This window comes from Bombus fervidus, chromosome 2, assembly GCF_041682495.2.
Source record: "Bombus fervidus isolate BK054 chromosome 2, iyBomFerv1, whole genome shotgun sequence".
Lineage (NCBI taxonomy): Eukaryota > Metazoa > Arthropoda > Insecta > Hymenoptera > Apidae > Bombus > Bombus fervidus.
This window is the reverse complement of record NC_091518.1, coordinates 15,837,062-15,858,383: the sequence shown is the minus strand read 5'-3', so window position 1 is coordinate 15,858,383 and position 21,322 is coordinate 15,837,062. Positions and strand designations below refer to the sequence as shown.

Here is a 21,322-nt window from a genome sequence, read left to right as displayed (position 1 = left end):
GTATTTCAATTACTTTGCGATACCGAAAGATCCTAGCCCTTAAACATTCTTCCCAGTTACAAGAACATACGCGTTCCTATTTACCGTACGTTCGTGAGTTCAGGAAACACGTTGCGTCGAGCGTACTTAAGCGACACGACACGGTGAAAAGATGACGCTGGTGTACGCAACACCGGCAGCTTCTCTTGGGTACACGATTACACGATATTTCATTGTCTCGTCGAGCATTGTTGCGCAATTATCCACGGCTGTACACCCTTTTGGCGAGAGTGTTTGCGTAACGCTATGAGCGCGGTTACCGGTATACCTATTTATAAACCCCCGTTGCATTGACGATCGGTAACTTCTCGTTACCGAGACTACCGCCAAGCGGCCATTTCTTAACGGGTTTCCGTACAGAGGAGTGCTGGTTGCACTTGTGTCGCGTACACGCGCGTCTTGCGACCATGGTTCCGGCGGAGAGGTGATTTAGCGGCGTCGCGACGGAGTCGCGTAGCACTGCCATGGATCGCGTCGATTTCACGTGTCATGGCTTGTATTATCGGTTCTCGGAAGGAAGGCATGAAGTAAGCGATCAAGAATTTACGCTCGTTACTCTACACCGAGTCAAGGCTGACGTTTTTAGTCGAAGTTTAGTTCGACAGCGAGGAAACGGTTTCGGGAAAGGCGAAAGCCACCCGTGAACTGTACAGGTAGATCGCTACGGAGGCTGCGCATGAGCAGAGGAAATGCTGCGTACTTACGCTGCGCTAAACGCATATTTTACCAACTTCTCTGGCGGAAGAATCTTACGACTAGTTTTACTTACTGTATTATGTATTATGGGGCGGAGAAGGAAGATCTCGCGTTTTTTATTCTTTCGAAATCGAGAACGCTAAATGTCTACCACCTGCAGCTTCGAGTAATAAGATAAACACAGAGTTGAAAATCACGGGGAGAGAATGAGAGATGAAAAGGTGTACCAAACAATTCGATCAGGAAGCTCGTTGAAGCGGTCGGTTCGAGAGAAAGGGTACTCGCCTGCGTTCTCTAATCTTTCTCTTCTCACAAAGAACAGTTGGCAGGACCGTTTAATATTCTTTAGCGATTTTTGCGCGCGTCGCGCTAAGCGATCGCGTCGACGAGAAGACCGCGCTCGAACGAACTTTCCCTCTTGATGGGTTCGGCGAAGAGGGAACCGGCCGAGGAGACACGCGCTTTGAATGAGCTGCTTGCCTCGAAAGATTAGCTTCGACTCGCTCCCACGCCTCATCTCGCTATCGCGTCATCGCAGAGATTGAATCTCGCCGCTTCCAGACTCCTCGGACGATAAAAGCAGCCGGCCCCGCTGTCGATCCGCACTCTAGCCTCGCTCACCGCGAAAACATGCAAACTCTGTTAGCTAAACTTATTAAGGAAGAGATATTCGCCGGTCGTTTCCGCGTTTACATTGAATACCATCGCGCTGCCGCGGACCAGAGGAGAATTGATGTTCTCGCGGACGAGCCGCTTATCGATTTAGTCGCAGAAGACGCGTAAATCAGACGAAATATGAACGGAGAAAGATAACCATGTATTCGCGCCACGACGGTGACCGATGATGACGTTAAATACGATAGTCGGTCCCCGGTTTTTCAGCTTCCTTGTGCAGCGCGAGACCCAATGCGTTAGATGATCTATGCGTCCCGCATTTTCTAAACTATCATCGATTTATCGTCTGTTTGCGTCCTATGAATTAAGAATACGCTTGCCGCTGTTGATTTATTCATTTATTTATTTTATTCGTTTTACGAGTATGCGTATAAATTTACTTCTCTCTTTTACTCTACGCGATACGCGTACGTGAAATGCCCGCGATAGATAACGTTTAAAGACGACACAGGCCGTAAACGAGATAATTTTTAGATTTTTAGTAAATTCGCAAAAATTTCCAAAGACATATTTCGATATCCAAATCATCAAATTACAATCTTCAGAGTCCGCTAATTTTTTTCATCGATATATCGCCGAAAATCGTACGATATATCGCGTCGCAAGTTGCATCGATAAGATTTGTGCGATCTCTGACAGCGAGGGATGAAGTTTCACGGGACGATTCGTAGCAAACGTAATCTGTTGCTCGCGTGTGGAGAGGACGGTGAACCAGCAAACAGGGTCCGGCCCGGGATGCACACGGGTCCGTAAGTCAGCACAGCGTGACTCACGTTCACGTAGGATCCCCTGATTCACGTTGTATTTCAGAAAGCAGGAAAGCAGGAAGTCGGTGTGCATTATGAAATCGGAGATATTACGCGAGGAAGTTGTATTCAGCGTGATCTTATGGGCACGGTCCAGCTATGGCGGTGCTGAAGCGTAGCGTAAAATATCATCGTTATGCACCGCTCGAGGTTAATATTAGCAACGACGGCGCCGTCCGCCGATATTTACTATAAGCCCCATTGTTTTATGCGGCGCTGAACGTTGGCAGACAGCCGCTGATACAGTTGTACGCTCGGCGCACCTCCGCGCCCGCTACCAAGTGCGGAACTCCGCTCTTGCGAAATAGAATTGAATGACCGTTCGCCGCCACGCTGTTTGCGCTCGATTTCGATCCGTCTCGCCTTTTTATCCAATGTTCAGCTCCTGATTTTCCCATAGTAGATCAACGCAGAATTAATCAGCTTCTGAAGCAAGCTCAGCTTGCGAAACCGCTGCTGTTGATCGTGACGTTGCCTACGATTCTCAATAGCTATGCGACTCTTTCGTTGTTCTTTCGTGTTATACGGCGGATTTAGAGCTGCAGATATGGATACAAGGGACGAATGTAGTAATTTTGTAAGGGACTCGATGAAAGTTTTTGGTATCGATCGATAGTCGAGATGGGAAGTCGAACAACTGTGATGTGACTTGTAATAAAGAAAGAAATTTATAATACGAGTATTTTGGGGGAAAGGACGCTACAGGCAATATTTTTGTTTCTAAGAAAAATACTTGGGTCGGAGATGAGTTGAAATAGCCACCCCTCGTGCTTGGGATACTATAAGAAATCATAGATGATGAAACAACAAAACTGAAAGATACACGGCTGAATCTTATTTCCAAGACCTTTAGGAAGGAAAACTTGGGGTAATCAGCTTATGTCAGTGGATTAAGATACTAAATCATATTTTTCTAGACCACCTCCGTAATCTAAACAGACTTTCCCCTCTATCCAATATCCCAAATAGCTGTTGCCTCCGATTTATCAATTCTGATAAGTACGAACTCACTTCTCTAAATTACAGGGAATGAAATGGTCGATTTATCAACTTCTTAGTTCATATTTCAAAGACGATTTTTTTCTCGATCACATTATCGCCACTTTATCTTCCTCTTAAGAGTAACGTTCCAAATAACTCACATCCTCAATTTTACTTTAATCTTTATCACAAAGAATCGCGATCTGGAAATCTTCCGGAAAGCTTTCGTTAACAAATATTTGGCCATAAAAGGCGTAATGTTACGCCAATGTACACTGACAAACATTTTCAGCAGCAAAATCTTTCTGTCACAGGTAATACCGGCGGAGCGTCGTATGCCAGAGCGAGAAGAGACTTGGACGCTGGCCCCGGACCAACACGACCCATGTTCCTTCTTCGACGACATCTCCGATGTCAAATCCAAACCAGTCCACGATGTGGATCCCACGCAATCTCGGATTGTCGGAGATACGGGTGAAACCGGCGAGCACCCAGAAGGTGGGACCTTACCACGTAGCCAAGAAACCAGGAAGAGCAAAACGAAAAAAGTGAAAAGTTACCTGAGGAAGTGTAAGGGCGCTCTTTCCAAAGGCGACGAAGCTTCCTCGGACAAGAAACGTCACGAACACTGTACCTCGTGGTACCTGGACGAGTCTCACCAAGAGGATCTCGACGTTCTCTTACAGAAACAGTCAGAATATCTGGACGATAGGATCGTGGAAGCACAAGAAGCTTCGAATCTGATACCAGACGAGATCTTGGAAGACACTCCATTACCAATTGATACATTACCAACAACCGATCCTCTGACAAATCCCACGAAAGAGGACGATCGCGACGACCCTGACGACGAAGCTCTGACAAGACTAATCGAGGATGAACCTAACGAAACGAGTGACTTGAGAAGAAGCCGGACGTCCGTGTACGAGGATGCTAGAGATTGCATAAACGATCGAGAGTGTACGGTAGAAGAATCCTGCGTATCCGATAAGCCCGAGAGAAACGATGCAGTGTCTCTGGAAACTCTGACCACGGAAGATACGAATTTGAACAAGTGCGACTCGAACGACACACTGATAGCGGAAGTGGCGGCCAGTGGACCGGACAGCCCGTCACTGGTCGACGTTGAGGAGGGAAAGGAGGAAGAAACGCGCGACCAGGAGGTGGACGGTGAAACACCGAACGCTCTGTCTCTGCTCGGGGTGAGTAGACTATTCGATTATACCGTGATCTTCGATTGTACTCTTTGTTTACTTGCGTTCGCGCGTTCGTGCGATCGTCGTTGGACAAACATAGGAATCACTCATAACGCGAGATTTCTCCCGATACCGGGACCGATAGCATCGATTCGAGACGGTGGTTGTATCGAATCTAACGGTACCACCGGCGTGGAAGGCACGGAAAAGGAGCGTGCAGCTCCCATTTGAATACAAACCACAAACGGTTGCCGCGTGTGCGAGCGCGCGCGAGCACGCCGCTAAAGCAAATTGCAACACACAGAGAGGCGGCCACGGGCAACGTCGGCCTCTCTCGGTAATTTATACCGTCGCTCTTAATGCACTTGTACCGATGATTAAAACGTAATTTCCACGGATACGGGTAAACGTGCGCGGCCTTTTTCACCTGGTTCATGATTTACGGCGCCCAGTTTCGCAGTCGCCTCGTGATTTACGACGGGCCATTCCGTTGTCGTGGGATAGATATCAAGTTCTACGATCGTGCGTCGCGTATTCTACCGCGTACGGCTGATGAAATTCGGCGTTTTGTGGGAATGCAGCGATCGAAGGCGATCAAGTTGTTTCGGTTTTGAGAAAAGGTAGTTGAAAATTGACCGTATAATATGAGTGTTGTTCATATGGCAAACAGATTTTAGAAACGTATACTGTACGGAGCTAGAAAGAAGGAGCTAGAAGTTTATCTTACACGAAGGTCGCGAATGAAAAATATGGTGAATGCATCTGTCTTTTAGTTTTAATTCGTCGTCTTATAAGACTTCAATTTCATTAATTATAAAATCCGACTGCTCTTTCGTGAACGACACAGGAAGATTTGCCTGTTGCAATCGTTGAATTTACAAGTGCCACGATACACGCGAGCTCGTCCGTATTTCTTCGGTTTCGATCTTTGTCTCTCCAGTTGAAATTCACGTGGGCGTAACTCTGCAGAGATAACCGTGAATTTGTCTCGTTTATCGATCGTGGCTTATCGATGACAGTCGGCGTGGCTACATGACTTGGATTCGAGCTCATACCGCGCGCGAGTTAGCGGCGGGCCACGGTTGACAAACGACGATGTTGGGCGTTTCACGACGCCGCGCCTGTGCCGAAAGGTGCGTGCAATAATGTTGCACGTCGCACGCTGTGCTCCAATAGCGTTGCACGCCTGCTCGTGATCGTGGAAAAACGGTCGTAAACCACGTGACAATATGAGCGTGCTCGCAAATGCCACGCGACCGTGGTAATTGAAGTTTGGAACGAAGATGAAGGGTTGCGTGACTTTTAGTTTCCTTTTCCTTCGTTACGCCATCGAAGAGTTTGATTTAGGGCAGGCTGCCGGATGTTTTATGGATATTGTGCCAAGTTTATATGGGTAGAAATTTTAGGAAGTTCGAAAAGGCGTGAGGTAATGTTGAACGTGAACCTGGGTTTGCTCTTGCGATGCTACGATTAAAAAGAAGGAAAAAGGTAGATTTTTAAAGAACAGTTAAAACCTAACAGTTAAGAATTACGCAGCAAAGAGTACCTGCCCCTCAAAGCCTCTTTCATTTTCACAAAGATTCCAACCCTCCCATACAATGCAGTCGTTTTAAAAATCACGTCGCTTTCACCCGGAAACAATCACCATCGATACACAATACTCCCCGACCAGAGAATGTCTCTCGGAATCGTTTCATCGGTCGTTCTTTCCAATTCTTTTATTGGAAGTGGGTAGGGACACGGCATTCCGCGCTATGCAAATCGTTTGATAATCGATAGGGAATAATAGCGTTCGGGCGGTTATTAGACGACAGTGCGATCAGAGCGCATTTTTTCTGAAATATTGTCGTGGCCACACGGGAACATGCGCGGCGCCTCTCACCTAGATACCTACATAACTTCTCCGCGAGTAGAATAATTCTGTCGTCGGCATGACTTGTTGTCACTCTGTCACTCTCGCTTGTGTCACTCTGTTCTATAGCTGATTAGGTTTAGGTTGGGTTGACTTCGTCGAGGTACTTGTTAAGGCGGTCCCGCCAGAGGTGTGTATGGGAATTGTAGCTCGTGCTCATTAATTATATCGGACGTGATTTATCTGGACCACGATGCGTCGTGTACGTCCCGCCACAAATCATCGAGTGTACTCTACAAGTGTCGTGCACTGACAATCGAACGAGCTTTCGAGTATTTTCCATTGGACGGTGGATTTTTCTTCGTAATTAAAACAACCCCTGGATTTCGTTAACTATTCAATGAACCTTGACATTCATTGTCGAAGAAACTGAACGTTTACGATTGAGATTAGCTACTAAATTTTATCTAAGATCGTAGATAATTGCAGTCAATCTTTGTATTTTTCGACAGTACAATATGTAAGAGCTAAAGGCCGAAGGTTATCTTTTGAATACCTCTGGACATTCGTTGCAATTATATAGAAAGATTTATATCCTCCAATAAAGTGATGCAATTCCGCGTGTCATTCTTCAAGAGGTCTGAAACCTAAATATACGTACGTATAATATAACGGTAAAGGTGATTCGATATTTCAAATGGAACGAAGAAAAACAAAATCGATAAGACACTTTACCTAGGGAGAGCACTATAGATACGAGAGTAAAAAGTGATAATTTAAGTTTTCCACGCATTTACCTCGAATTTTTTCACTATCTTATAGCGATACAGGACGAAAGGTCCCGGAAGTGGTGGATAAGTACGTTCCACTTGTCTCCAGGGCTGAGACTCGATGCGATGGGAAGCGTGTGTTTGGTTCGCGTGAGGCAATAGCCACAGGTAGGCAATAGGTGGGCGCGTTTGCACTGGCATTAGAGCGTGCAGTGGGCCGAGAGTGGCCGGCAGCGTGGTTCCGTGGCACGTACGCACACGGGGTGGCGTAAATCTGACCAGTCGACAGAGTCGATCGCCGCTGAAACGCTACCCGATCATCAGTCGTGAAAGTGTAGCCGGGGAAAATGATCGGCCGTGTCCGCGTGCACGCCACGCACGCACGCACGCACCCACCCAGCCTCTGCTCTTCTCCGTTTTCCTTCCTCTCCGTCCTTGTTCGGTTTTCGAGCTGCGCATAGGCATCGCGAACCCGTTACATCGGCCGGATTATAGATTAAGCCGCGCCTCCGCGTGGAAAAACGATAAGCGGAATACTGTGCGGGATTTATTGTAATTGGCGGTAATGACGGTTTTACGCCGTCGCTGCCACCATCGTCGCCATTAAACAGCCGTGCCACGGACGCCTCGTTGAGTTCCGTGTGCGTTTAGAACCGCACGCTATTCTCAGAGTATGTATTATTGGCTGCGTATATCGAAGAGTATAAAGAGTATAAAGAAGATCGGAGCTTCTTCGTTTTATTGGACATTGAGGAGGCATTTGGTGTGAAACGTAGCGTCGAAGGAGCTTTCTGTTCATCCTACGATAATTCTGGTCTTGAGAAATTCTTTCTTATAGGTTGCCGTGAATCGGAGAGGCATTTAGTTTAGACTCTGCTTTATACGCAAATACGCGAGAAATGTCCAGTATTGGACAATGTTTAATGCAATTAACGTTTGGCGATTAGGATTAGGAAATACTTCAATGATCGTGATTAGGAATGAAACTTTCCTGCGACCGATGTACGATTATAATCAACGATTGTGTTCGAACGAAACACGCAAAGAACGAAATGCATGCAACGTAGCTGCTCTCGTAAGAATCTGTCTGTTCAATTGTTCTGACAAATTCGTCAGTGTAATTGCCAATTACATAAACGACCTATTCAAATTCTCTTCATCGTGCAACTAATATTCAGATCTACCCTCGGGTCTAGTATCAATCAGTTTTACTCGTACACAGTCTTCGCTTAATACAAATAGAAGTTAATTAAATTTCGACTAAAAACCGACCTTAACCATCAATCAATCAATCAATCAATCAATCAATCAATCAATCAATCAATCAACCGGATTAAAAATTTTAATCCATTTATTCTAACACTGTCAGAGATCGAGAAAATCATGTCGGCCCTCGATATCGATCCGCCATAAGAAACGATCCGATTGACTCGCGTGACTCGCGATCTTGGAACGCACCCGGGTGAATGTGGTTCACCGCAGCTCGCGTGGTCCGTAAACCGCGAAATTTAATTGCTCGTTAGTCAACGGCAGTGTCCCGTATGCCTGGCATTGAATTCTCGCGGGAAACTAGACGACCTTGAAAGTCGATCTCGCCCGGATCGTCCCGTCGACAGGACACATAACGCGTTCGCTTCTCAATCGACCAGTTCTCCTTTCTATACCACCGCCGACGACGATGATTCTCTGCTCGCTTCGCGACGAGGAACTCGAAAGAGCGACAAAGAGAATCGCGCGTTCCGAACACGTTGTAAAACATATATTTAACGGTAGTCAGGTACCGTAGCGAGAGAGAGGATTGTAATCTTATACGTTCCAAGTGGTGGGTATCGGGTGTTGCTCGTTTCAAACACTCGGGAAATATTAATGACCAGTCCGTTTTCGAGAAACCCTCAGGTCCCTCGATCCTACATTTTAAGAAAAAGGACAAATGCCAGTCGAAACATCGTTACCTACGATTATCGTCGATTAGGTGCCGATAACTTACCGATAATTGGCCGCGGATAATCTGTTACGTATTGGAAAATTACATGTCATTTCGAGGCGATCGTTTCGCAGCTTCGCGGCACCGGTAAGCATTGTCCTCGTATCGGCGAAGATTGTAGCGTTTGTCGACGAGAAAAACACGGTTTGGATTTCATGAGGGGACTTACAAGCTGGATTATCGCTCCTTCGATACTCTAGCTTGTAATACGTTCACGGTGTTACGTCGATATTCACGCTATTACATGTTTTCGATCCCACTTTCGCTCTTAAGTGTCCAACAATTTAGTAACGGATCAATACAAAAGGGAGCTACGTTCGTGTCGTTAATTCTCATTAAATTTTAGACAGAAAGCCACGCAGGTAAATGGTGGGAAACAATAATTTCGATCAAATTATTTCGCATTGATTGGTACTGGAAAGATTGGAATATTTCGCGTATTCGTTAATTTTTTATATCTGCTTTTGTAACTCAAAATTTGCAAAAATACGAATCTTTAAAACGCGGCTTGTTCATGCACGCTTGAGCAGTTCGTAGAGAATATCCGTTCAGAAATTCAAACGGCGCACAACACTGAATCAACACTGAAGAATGGTCTGAATATTAAGTTGAACGTCACAACAGTCTCGCTCCAAATCGATCGGGTTCATTGTTGGAGGTCAGCGAAGAGCGATCGACCGCAATCCTCGGATGAATATAGCAGGGTACGGTTGTTTGGGTTCGCACGAGCATAACCCGGAAACGGTTGTCTGACACGAGACTAGGGGTTCGTGAACGTTGACACCTTATTATCGGTGTGCCTGGGGGCCGCGATCATCGGGAAGAAGAAATTGCTCTGCTCGTTCTCCGCGGCACGGCGAAAGTCACCGAGTGAAAAGAATGGCCCGCTAAACTATATTCCGATCGGAAGTCACGCGGAATAATCCCGTGGCGGAGCCTTCTATCTCCCTTTCTCTCTCCTCTCGGTCTCTTTTTCTCCTTTTGCAAAGGATCGCCCATGAGATTCGATCGGCGAACTGGCGATCGGACACGGTTCAACGAAGAAACGATCCTTTATCCGACACTCGAGAACCCTCACCGCGAACGTAACCGGCTTATTCAATATCTTCCATATTTAAATAGCCGGCACACGATGCTAATAAAGAAACTAGAAAGGTACCTGGCCCGTCGCGAGCGAATCTCGTCGCTTGATAACGTTATTGAACGCGGTTTCGCCTCTATTGAACGCGGCGATGCGATTTAATAGCGATCCTCGGTTACTGGTACACTGGTACAGCACGGTGAAATCGAAATCGATAATGTTTATGCGATTATCTTGAATGGGAAGAGTCCGATCAACGTGGCAATGATACGCGTTACGTGATGTTTCGTAACGGATTTACGAATACTTGTTTTTATGTATGTTTGAAATCGGACAAATTCGACTGCGAATACGAAAGGATGAACGTTATGGTTAAGAATTCACGAATATTCGAGATAAAAATTTGTTACTAGATATGAAAGATTCCAAGAATTATTCGTATTTCGTATATAGATGGACTCTTAGGAGAGCGAGAAAGTTTCAAAATTTTCAAGGATATCGACTTTTCTGCTTTTGATATAAGAAACTTGTATATTGTTATGAATATTACGAAGGAAACATATGTTCGGGTTCCGTAAAGTTCAGTTAAGAACTTTCACATCTTTCATGAAATTTGGAAAATTTGGAAAGATCTGTTCTGAAATACGGGAGAAATTTCGATGGTCTTAAGAGGTGCTCAATCAGAAAAATGAGAAAACTGTTTTAGTCTTCGTACAAACGATCGTAATTATCGCTAAGATACAATTTATTCTCGACAAGGATGAAATCGTCGAGAAGTTCGTTTATTCGTAAACTGTCGGTAAATAATCTCTTAACGCATAACAGAAAACACTGGAAATCAGCGAGGATTTATCAACTACGGTCGTTTTCATGAAACTGTCCAAAAGATTGTTGTGAATCTCTTGACTGAGTCGTAAGCAGCTGTTGGCTCGGTTCATACGAATCCTCGAAATTGCAATACACGAGGGAGAAAGCATTCGCGGAAGCTACCGCTTTCACAAAACCACCGAGTATCTTAACAGGATACTTTTTCCAGGTGTTACACCACCTGGCACCTTGCGATATTCCAGAACAGTAACTCGAAATCTTCCTAGTCTCTGGCTCGTCGTCTGACTGTCCATTTAAGCTGAACTTCTTCCACTCTCACACCTTCTTTTGCTACGAATCCATTGATTATTCGATGTAATAATTTGACAATTAGTAGGTACCGGTAATGTCAGTTCTTAATTTCCCTTCTATTACAACCATTTACAATCTTCCATCTTTCCAACGAACATCGAAGAACATCCTCAAAATGTCCCACGGAAGTTGAAGAGTTTACGGCTATGAATATTCCGAGGATGCAAAGTTTTGCCCCTGGCAGGATTCGGTCGAATCAGATGAGAATCGGGCGGACGTGTTCGCGGAGAGAAAGTGATTGGTCAGAGAGAGACTCGTAGTCTCGACGCCCTGCTCGAGTCGACGTTCTTTCGTGATGCTCGTGATACGACGGTATCTTCTCTCGCTGCACCCGATGCACATGAGCCGTGCAGCGCGTGTCACCAACCAACGGGTCACGTTTCCGGTAATTAATGGTTCACGTCATCGGCGAGGTCGAGACAGCGGTTACATCTGTCGATTGTTGTTTGTATCCGGACACTCGGATCAGGGACCGGCTGATTGTGCGGTTCATTTGGGACTGCACGGTGAAAATTAGCGAATTAAGCGACGATTAGAGCGTAACTGCGGGAAGTTCGTTTATCGTTTCACGCGGCAACTGGTTTTGTACTCTGTCGGTGATTTGTGAAGATACAAATTAAACGGGCAGCTGTGAAAAACGCTTCAAACGTAGGATTTCATTCGAGGCACGAAAGGTATCGAACGGAATGAAATGAACGGTTGTGGGAGGTTGAGGAAGTAGTGGAATTTTCAGCAGTTTGAATTGGAATTTAAAAGTTTCTTTTGCTTTTAATTGAACGCGGTGTCGGAGCGAATGGCCGAAATTTGAGCAATTATTGAGAATTAATTATATCATAAAACTCGTGAAATTTTTAATTTTTTTGACAGAAATTCGAACGTGATTTTGTTAGACGCACGAATAAAATTTGGGAATTTATTGGGGATTTATTTTTGAAGAGCGAGTTGATAAAGCATTTTCAAACGGGATTGACTTGGTTTTAAGCGCTCGAAGTGCGCTCGAATTATTAAACCTATATGAATTTCGCGGCGAATGACCAACGACACAATAAAGAACGGTGAAGCATTAATTAATTTTTTCCTCTCGTTCGTCGGAACGTTACGCTCGTTATTCGTTTGGCTCGAAAATTTATCATGTTTCGCGTATGTATACGCGAGGCTGGGGCGCGCGACTACCGCATAAATGTATCGAACAAACACGCTCGACAACTTTTTCACGGCTGCTTCGGTGAGTATGTTGAAAATACATCGGTAATCGAAATTCACTCGCCGGAAATCAGTAGTTTACAATCGCGTTAGCACTGTTTGAATCCAGTGAAAATACGAGTACCGATTAATTAAAAAAGTGCTTTATTCTTTCCCATGATTTTCCATGATTGAGTTACATGTTCTTTGTGAACGGATAAAAATGTTTCATATTTTTCGTTTTTAAATAATATCTTCTAGTATCTCCAACACCGACGAACGATTAATCGTTGAACGAATTACGAGTGCCAATTAAAATCGACGCGATCTAATTTCTTCGATCGAAGGAGAATTCTCGTTCGCTCCGTGGTAAAGTCGTGGAACTCGCAGAAACTCGAATCGAGTACAAATTCACGGTGGTATTCTCGGCGCGGTACGGAAGTCTAGAGTTGGAACAAAGGGAAGGTTCGAGGCGGCGTTTCTTCTGCCACGAACGGTTACGGCTGTACACGTCTGAGGGATTAAAGGATACGGTCGATTAATGGTCGACCAGGCCGCTCGTTGCCTTACCCACCGGGCTCCGTAGGTTTCGTGTGTTTCGCAGTGAAGAACGACATGCTTCGTATTTAGGACAAGCGTTGCGTGATTCTATTTCCATGGCACGGCCATGCGGCTCCGTGTAACCCATATTCGTTCCAAAGAACTCCGATGAATCACGACGATCGATCACGAATGTACCCGCGCGCTCTACGCAAATGTTCGTGGAGAACGCGATCGAAGCGAAAAGTTTCCATACTTGTGCAACTTCTTCGCCTAGCTCCGTATTATTTCTGCTCAACAATGTTCGATCGTATTTGCCAGTATCCTATCGGTTATCGAATATCAGAAAAATTAAGAATTTTTGTTTGCCACTTTCTAATAGCGACGCGCGTATAATACGAAGATCGTAGGAAAATATTTCGACGACTACCAAGGGATATTTTAATACAACGTAGCTACAAATGGAAAGAATCTGTTAGGTCCGAACATATCGTTGACAATTTGTTTTAGAAGGTATAATTATTCGGGCAAGAATGTTATTGGTAACATGATTAATTGACAACATGTTATTTTAAAAGTGCTTCCTTAGAAAAAGTAAGTTAAAGTTGTTGTGTTCCCTGTGGTCTTCGCGCGATACGAACGCGTCACAGATAACGCAGCGTTGGTCATCGAACTTGCTAAAGATTCGATTCTTCTCGAAAGAAGATAAGACGTTTCGAACCAACGCCCGGCTGGGAGCCAAGACGTGATCGACTGCCGCTCGCAAACACATTGCCAGCGGATATATCGTGTCAACGACGACGCGTCGTTCGTGCACGAGGTCTGAAAATCACGGACTACCCCGTGTGCAGTCACGGATATTAAGTAATGGGCGGTCATTACGTCGGTGACGCGAACACGGTGTCGTGTTGACGATCACCGACGTGGCATCCATCGCGTTTCTTCGCTTTTTCCAAGACGATCACACTCTACGAACCCTGTGACCCACATCCCACGGTCGAGACTCCTCTTCCGCCACGAGGATGACATTTTCCATGTCGTCGTCTCCGCGAGTTGCACGATCATCGTGCGCCAACCATGCCGCTAACCCGCCTGACAAATTTATGGACCCGGTTCCGTTGCTGTGATTGAAGCCCTCAGGATAGAGGAAACGCGATGTCCAAGTGGCACGCTGTGCTTATGTACGATGAAGGGTCGTGTAGTCTCGCATACCGCAATTTGGTAATCTCGAATTTCGTAGGTCTGTTAGTCCTGTTATGATCCTTCGTAAAAATAAATTAATTGGGAAGCGTTCGTGTACTGACTTTTAGCAAATTAATCAAAGGAAGCACGGTTGCAGTAAAATCGAAGAATAATACATCTGGAATAGAGTGGTTCTATGTGGAGGAATAAGTACAAACTTCGGTATGAAACCTTGTCTTTTTACGACTTCGTTCTCGAAAAAGTCAAATTTAGAAATTTTACTCGAACGTTTCTAGTTTCCTGCGATTTCTGCCCAGCCTGTACGTTTCCTGAAGGTTACCTTAGCCTTGACTCAAATGTTCTCGCCATCCAGTTTTCAGTGACCACCGTCACGTGATCGTAAACCATTTTACAAGCAGGTCACGCGCGTTTAGTAATTCCGATTATGGCCGAGCGACTCAAGGTTTCGGTCTCGCCCTTTGACGCTGAATCCGTCGATAATCTTCCATGCAACGTACGTGCCGTTAGGACCTGGAGACGATTGCAAGAGGAGAGAATCGCAAAGATACAGATTTTTCCATCTTACTGCACTCGAGAAAACCACTTGACCAGCGGTGGGTCTTGTTATGAGACTTCAAAGGAGACCGGAAGAGCAAGGTTAAACGAACCTGTTAATAAAGACCGGTGGCCGATTGAAAAAGTTGATTGAATCCGTCCCGGGCGAAAGCAGTTTTCGTCGAAGGACGATCCTCCTCTTCTCTCTCGCGTGCAATAAGATACTCGCGCTTTTTACTCAGCGACGATGACTCTCTTCTCTCTTCTTTTTCTCTTACGCTGGTGGCCGGCGTGACCGGTAGAAAGCACCCGGCGACCAGTTGATCGCACTTCACCGGTTTCTTTGGCAAAGAAAGCCGAGAACCCGAGTCAGCCCGGGTTGAACGCCGTTCTATGGAAAGTCTGGCGAGGAGAGAAGCGACACAACGGGATAAAAGGACGTGGAGAAGAAGTACCAAGGAAGGATAGAGGCAAAGGACGAGGAAGGAAAGGATAAGGAAGGATTAGCGGCGTGTTAGCAACGCTTGTAGTCCGTCAGCCACCACGACACTGGATGTCTTTCTTCATTAAAGACCGTTCAGACGTCCCGGTGTGTCGAGACGTCCATCTGGACGGCTCAATCGAGACTCTGCTACGACGGGTGGATACCCCCCTGGTGCGAACAGACCCGTTTCCATGCGCGAAACCATCCCGATAGTTCGCCATCTTTCGGCTCATCATCGTGCCTGGCATATCGCAATTAAAGGTCACCCTCGTCCGAGCCACTTGCCCCGTAGAGAAACTAACGTTCCACTTGCTTTTACCTTGGTCTATTTTCATGACCTACAGACATTGTACGGAGTATCTGGAAAGGTGATTACGACGTACGTAGTAGTCTGAGCGTAACTGTATATTATTGCGATCATCTGGTATAGAACATCGAGGCTTACTACTGTCCAACTGTAGAATCAAGAAGGTAGTAGACTCTTGGTATGGCATTCTTACGACAAACTTTATGTAAATACTAAGTACACGAATACGCAATGCGGGAAACAAAATCGGAAGGTTCCCAGTACTCTGTTCTTCGAAAGAATTTTTCCACGGCGAGAAGTCGATAGGGAGAGTATATAGGAACCATAGAAGCGAAGTCGTCCGAGGATCAATATTTGCCGTCTTGTCTAGCGCTGACTTGGACGTAGTCGAGAACACTACATCGAACCAATACCGCTTCGCCAGTGACACGAAGCATCCATCTCCCTTTTCGTTCCATGGCATCTTTATCTTACCTCACCCTCAGTCGTAGAATCTTCAAAAATGCTGAAAGCTTCTTCCACTTGTGAAAGTTCATAATGTAAATACGGCAAACGTCGTTCGTACCAATCTTTTCCAAAAAATTCGTCGAAAATTCCCACGTGTGTCTCTTACATAGAAAAATGAAAGTATCGAACTAAATATCTTTCTCTTCTTCCGATAGAATCTTCGTCTCTCTCCCCATTTCCACTTCTGCTCTACTTCCTCGAATCTTTAAAAAAAGACCGAAACGTTCAAGCGTGAAACGTTCGTAGCCTAAATAAAATACGTTATTCGTACGATTCTTACCAGGAAACCTGTCGAAAATTTCCACGTGTCAGTATCTCGCGGAAAAATGAAAATGAAAGTTCATAGAAGCTGACTGCTGTTAGTCGGCAGCCGCTGTCCGCTCGGTGTTTGCGCACGGAAGCGTGTGTTTGCGTTGGTGCGCGGTGCAAGTGTGCCGTGTTCCTTGGACAGGCCGGTTGATCGGCGCCCGTGACGTTAATGCTTCCTGCAACCTGGAAGCGGATAACCTCGCGTCGTGAACCGAGGATCGTCGACCCGATGACGTTTCCATCGTCGACCCCAAGTGTCGTGGCGAAAAGGGGTCAACGATGTCGCGAAGCAGTTGAATCGTCGATTCGTTCGATGGTCGAGAAAGTATATTTTGGAAACTGTATTGGGAAACGTAAACATCTCCAGGTGGCTTCTGATGGGTGGTCGACGTTGTCGAAGATCTGTTTGGAGAAAGTTGGAATATGATGTTCCTATCGGCAAGTTTGACGTTGGTTAATTGATCGATTGGTATTTGAAATTTAACCATCGTCCCCGATAGCATTTTACGATGTTAGGATCAGTCCTGGAAGGTAGTAGATCGGTTGATTGGATCTGAGAAATTATAACTCTATGTTCGATAGGGTAGGCTAATAAGTGGAGACAGTTTGCGTGAGTTTGAAGATTAGACAAGCAGATTATTGACTTTACTAATTGTAGGTTCTACTGGTTACCCTTTAAACGCAAACATGCTACAAACATCTTGTTAATTTGTAAAATCAACTTTCTCTATTCTAAGATGTTACACATAAAAATTTCAATGGCCGGCCTCAACCTTTCTTTACTCCGATTAGTTGCACAAGAATCCCATAACTTTCCAAACTTAGTCCTTCTTTCTATGCTATAGAAAGAAAGAAATAGATGGAACCATGATGAAATATTTGCCAACAAATTTTCAGTTTTTACAGTTTTGTCAGTAAAATAGCAATTGAGAAGATCTAATTCTCGACAGAGAAAAATCTTTCTTCCCAAGATCTATGGTAAAGATTTCTCTTTTTAATAAAGAAGAATCTAATTCCGGACGATTAATCGAATTGGAAATTCATTGAAACTCCTCATTTACCGTTATTCCCCACTTTTCCCGCTATACAAGGAGTCAGATAGCATAACTCTAGTTATCATCGAACAAAGTTCCGCTACAAGATTCCCTAATCTATCTTCCCGATTCGTTTCACCAACGGTTCACCAAATGAACTCGAAAGAACCGTCTAGGAACAAGGAAAGCTCGTGGTGGCGTTCTGTACCGTTGGTGGAGCTTTGAGAGCGGCAGCGAGGTTAGAAGAAACGGGACGATAGCGCGGTACAAGTCCTTTCCATCGTGTCCCCTCTGATTTGCATGAAGTTAGCCTGTTACGGAACGGTTGCAAAGCGAGTCCGTTTCCACCCACGCGAGCGTGCGCCGCCGGCTGCCGTTTGCAAAAGGCACCGCGCGTTCCGCTTGCTAAACGCGCGCGCGCCCGCTCGCACGCCGCTGACAGAACGCGCTTACTGTGCTGTCCGCCGCGGCGACACGCACAATGCGCCCCTGACCAAGCTTTTACGGTCTTTATCACTCGAATCTATCGGCCTTCTCCTTCTTGCTTATTGGATTCGTGGTTAAACTATGTTACTATCAAAGTCGAGGAGAGTTGCAGCAAACGGATTGGATTCCGCACACATGTTTGGATTTATTAAGGGTTCCGTTAGCGGCTCGTTTCCTGTTGCGGCCGATGGGTGAGGTTGCAGATAGTGGAGAGTAGGAATTAGGATTGATAAATGGAGGGAGGAGCTGGGTTATCGCGCACGTGGGTTTTTGGGATAGCTCGGGGGATGATGTAAAGTGGTAAGGGAAGATGAGTGCGTTGGTGAATGATTGTAGATTGTATTAACCCTCCAGCCGCGGGCGATTTTCATATTTTTCTGTACAAAATCGCGGATGAAATTTATATCTTGCACATGTATTGTAGTATCATAAGGAGACTTTTAACGCAATAAAAGAAGGTCCGAATAAGCGAGTAAAAGCAATTAAAAACGTTAGCAAAATAAAAATAATTTGTATAAATGTCCATGTCTCCACTGAAGCTTCGAACGTGTGATAAAAAGACAAAGAATAATAATCACCGTTTTACATGGCAGTTCTTCATCTGCACTACTAAGTTAACAAAGTCTCTACGTTAGTTTTTAGATCGTCCAAGGATTTCATTCCAGGAATCCGACATTATTGCGCACTTACTGTCGCTTAAAAATGCAAATGCCTCGCTAACGACCATACTAGTCGAGACCACTTAGCCTAAAGTAAGACATAAAGATGCGATCGTCCCTGCCCCGAGACATCGTTCTTCCCCTATCCCTGTTTCGTTGCGTTCGTTCTCGATTAATTAGCGCGTAGCTTAATTACCCGGCGCGTTTGCTCGAGAGAATTAGCCAGAGGTATAGCGCATAGTTCCACGCGAGGCTCGCGAGCACCGGTAGCTCGCGCTTCGTTCTGAACTATTCCAGTTATCCTCGCGGTGTTATCAAGATGGATTCCAGCCGAACGATACGGTTCGCGCAGAAATATGAAACGCGAAAATAATTAGTCGCGACGCCTAACAATTTGACGAAGAATGTGGCACTTTCGTATTGTTTTTCCGTACATACGTCGAGATAAAAGGGAGAAAAAACTATGGTCACACGACTGTTCCTTCTTTTTTGTTTTTTGGAAAATTACTTATCTTATCGTTGCGTGAAACGGTGCGTCAATTCGAGCGATGTAAAAGACAGTCTATCGACCTCGACCTTTCCGAGTACCTCTCAAAATTTCTAGTTGATCGTAATTCGAATCAAGGCGTTGTCTATTCTCGTCTACGACCTCGAATTCCGAGCCGCCTCGCGATTTATCACGATTCCGCTTGTCTCTCCGTCTCGAATTGCCTCGACTTCGTGGATGTTGATTAATAATGCAGACGAGTTGCATCGTATGCATCGATAAACCCGCGTGTCTTCTTATTAGCAAAGATGAACGTTACCTGAATGGTGGCCTCGATTAATTATTCGCCGGTGATAGATGCCACGTCCTTGATCAAGCGTTCTGCAGTCCAGAGAATGAACTTTTTCTGTTGTTCGGACCAAGGATTTGGACTAGGTTGGAAACAGCCGTTGGTGGTCCAATTACGAAGGCAGTATGGTTCAGTGAATCGCGAAATTGCCATTTTATACTGCTACTATTCCTTTTTCTATAAAAATCCAATTTTCTATGGCATTTGACATTTTTCCATGCTGTCTGTCACCATTGGGAAGTGTAAAATTTGTATGATTATTTTAACGCTGTTTCAAATGATAAATTAAACTACAAAAATATCGAGTTAATATTTTTACATTTAATAAGAAGTATCGTACCATTAAGAAGAATTCTTTTCAAATATTTTCCACGTACATCAAACGGTTGCCACGCAAGTGACTTCATCTGTACAAAACGGTATAGCAATCACCGGCAATCCATGATTCGATTGAAATTAACGTAATTACTCTCCGCTTCGTTTTAACGAACGTAGGATCCTCGTTGCGGTACGATACCGCGATTTCCTTTAAATTACAATCCCTAGAATCGTCGCGATGCAATTAAGGGGTAATTAATACTATCTCTTGTACGTAACCGAACGATGTCTCAGCGCTCATCGCTCGATCACGTTCCACAATTCTAACTCTAACTCTAACACGAATCACGGGCTATTGTCATAACTGTCCGCGGATATTACGTCGCTGGCTTTAATTCAACGGTTGAGGCCCAACGGTTGATAGGGTTTTGCGGTCGAGGCTGGTTAATCCAAGCCGATTCGAATAACGAAACCGACACAGCGTTACGTAAAACGGCCGCTTCTCATTCGGATTCTTCCTATCATTTCTGATCGGATAACAGGAGATGAAATGACGATTCTGGTTGGATGTTCGCGAAATTGCGTTCCGTTTACGCCATCGTTAAGGGAACAATTGAAATTTCTAACAAATTGCTCCATTTTCCTCAATTTATTTTTTCCAAACATTTCACGTTATGGAAATTCTACGTTTATAAAACGTATCTTCTATCAAAAATCTACAACTTTATGAAATTTGAGAAAGTTTCAAAAGTATCTTCATAATTTCGATAAATTCTCATATAAAAATCGATGTTCTACCTTTACTCCGACTCTACCAACGATTCTGACCTCGTAAATTTCCCCTCATAAGCGCGTACCACTGCGTAATATCGTTCAGTCCGTTCCAATATAACTTAACCCAGCAAGATTCCCGGTGATGGCGTTAAATGTTTATAAAGGGCAGCGACCTGTTTCTCGGCCGTGCAAGAATGGCGTAAAGTCGATGGGCAAATATTTGCGGTATCGTCGTAGTCGGGAGGTGAACACGTTCAGCTCGCAGGGTTAATAAAGGCGGAGAACGGCTCGAAAGAACGGATAAAGAGAAAGAGAACGAAAGGGAGTTAAAACGGAGGGACGAGGAAACGAAGGGAGAACGAAGCTCGAAGCGCTCGAAAGAGGCGGTTGCTTCTGTGGTCGATCGGTACGCGAGCATCGAGATCCGAGTTTCCACCTACGAGTCGCCGGAAGGGACAGTTTCCGCGGTCCGAGAGCAACGGGGATTTCATTTGCCGCGCGATTCAAGGCGGCTCGGTGATCTCCAGGCGGCGTCTGTCCTTTCTTTTATGCAGCACGCTCGGATCCCTCGTGATCGTCGTGCCAAGCGCGAGGTGAAAGTCTATCTCCTCGGATCCTTCGCCTGCCTCGTTGCTTTCTTTCTCCTTCTTCGATTTTGTACACCTAATCCTGATATAAGCTCCGTTACAAATATACACGATGAGCGGAGAAAAATAAGGAACGGTGTATCAGCGTGATTAATCGAAACTATTGAAATTTTACTGAATAAAAATAAAGACTCGTGATTCGAGGTGTATTCCATTCGCTAAAATTGTTGCGTCGCTATGTGCTTTATAGAGCTTATAGAATTATTATACGTAATCAGCTTGGAAGCCTACTATCTTAAGTCA

The 21,322-nt window shown here is 45.1% G+C and overlaps 1 protein-coding gene across 4 annotated transcripts in view; it reads left to right on the top strand.

Moving 5' to 3' along the window:
• The window catches only part of LOC139994041 (uncharacterized), a 303,249-nt gene that overhangs the window by 34,208 nt on the left and 247,719 nt on the right, over positions 1-21,322 (top strand). For all 4 annotated transcript variants that reach the window (XM_072016334.1, XM_072016324.1, XM_072016315.1 and 1 more), the window contains exon 2: positions 3,512-4,399. In XM_072016334.1, coding sequence (XP_071872435.1) covers positions 3,512-4,399 — 888 coding nt within the window. The remainder of the gene's footprint in view (positions 1-3,511; positions 4,400-21,322) is intronic.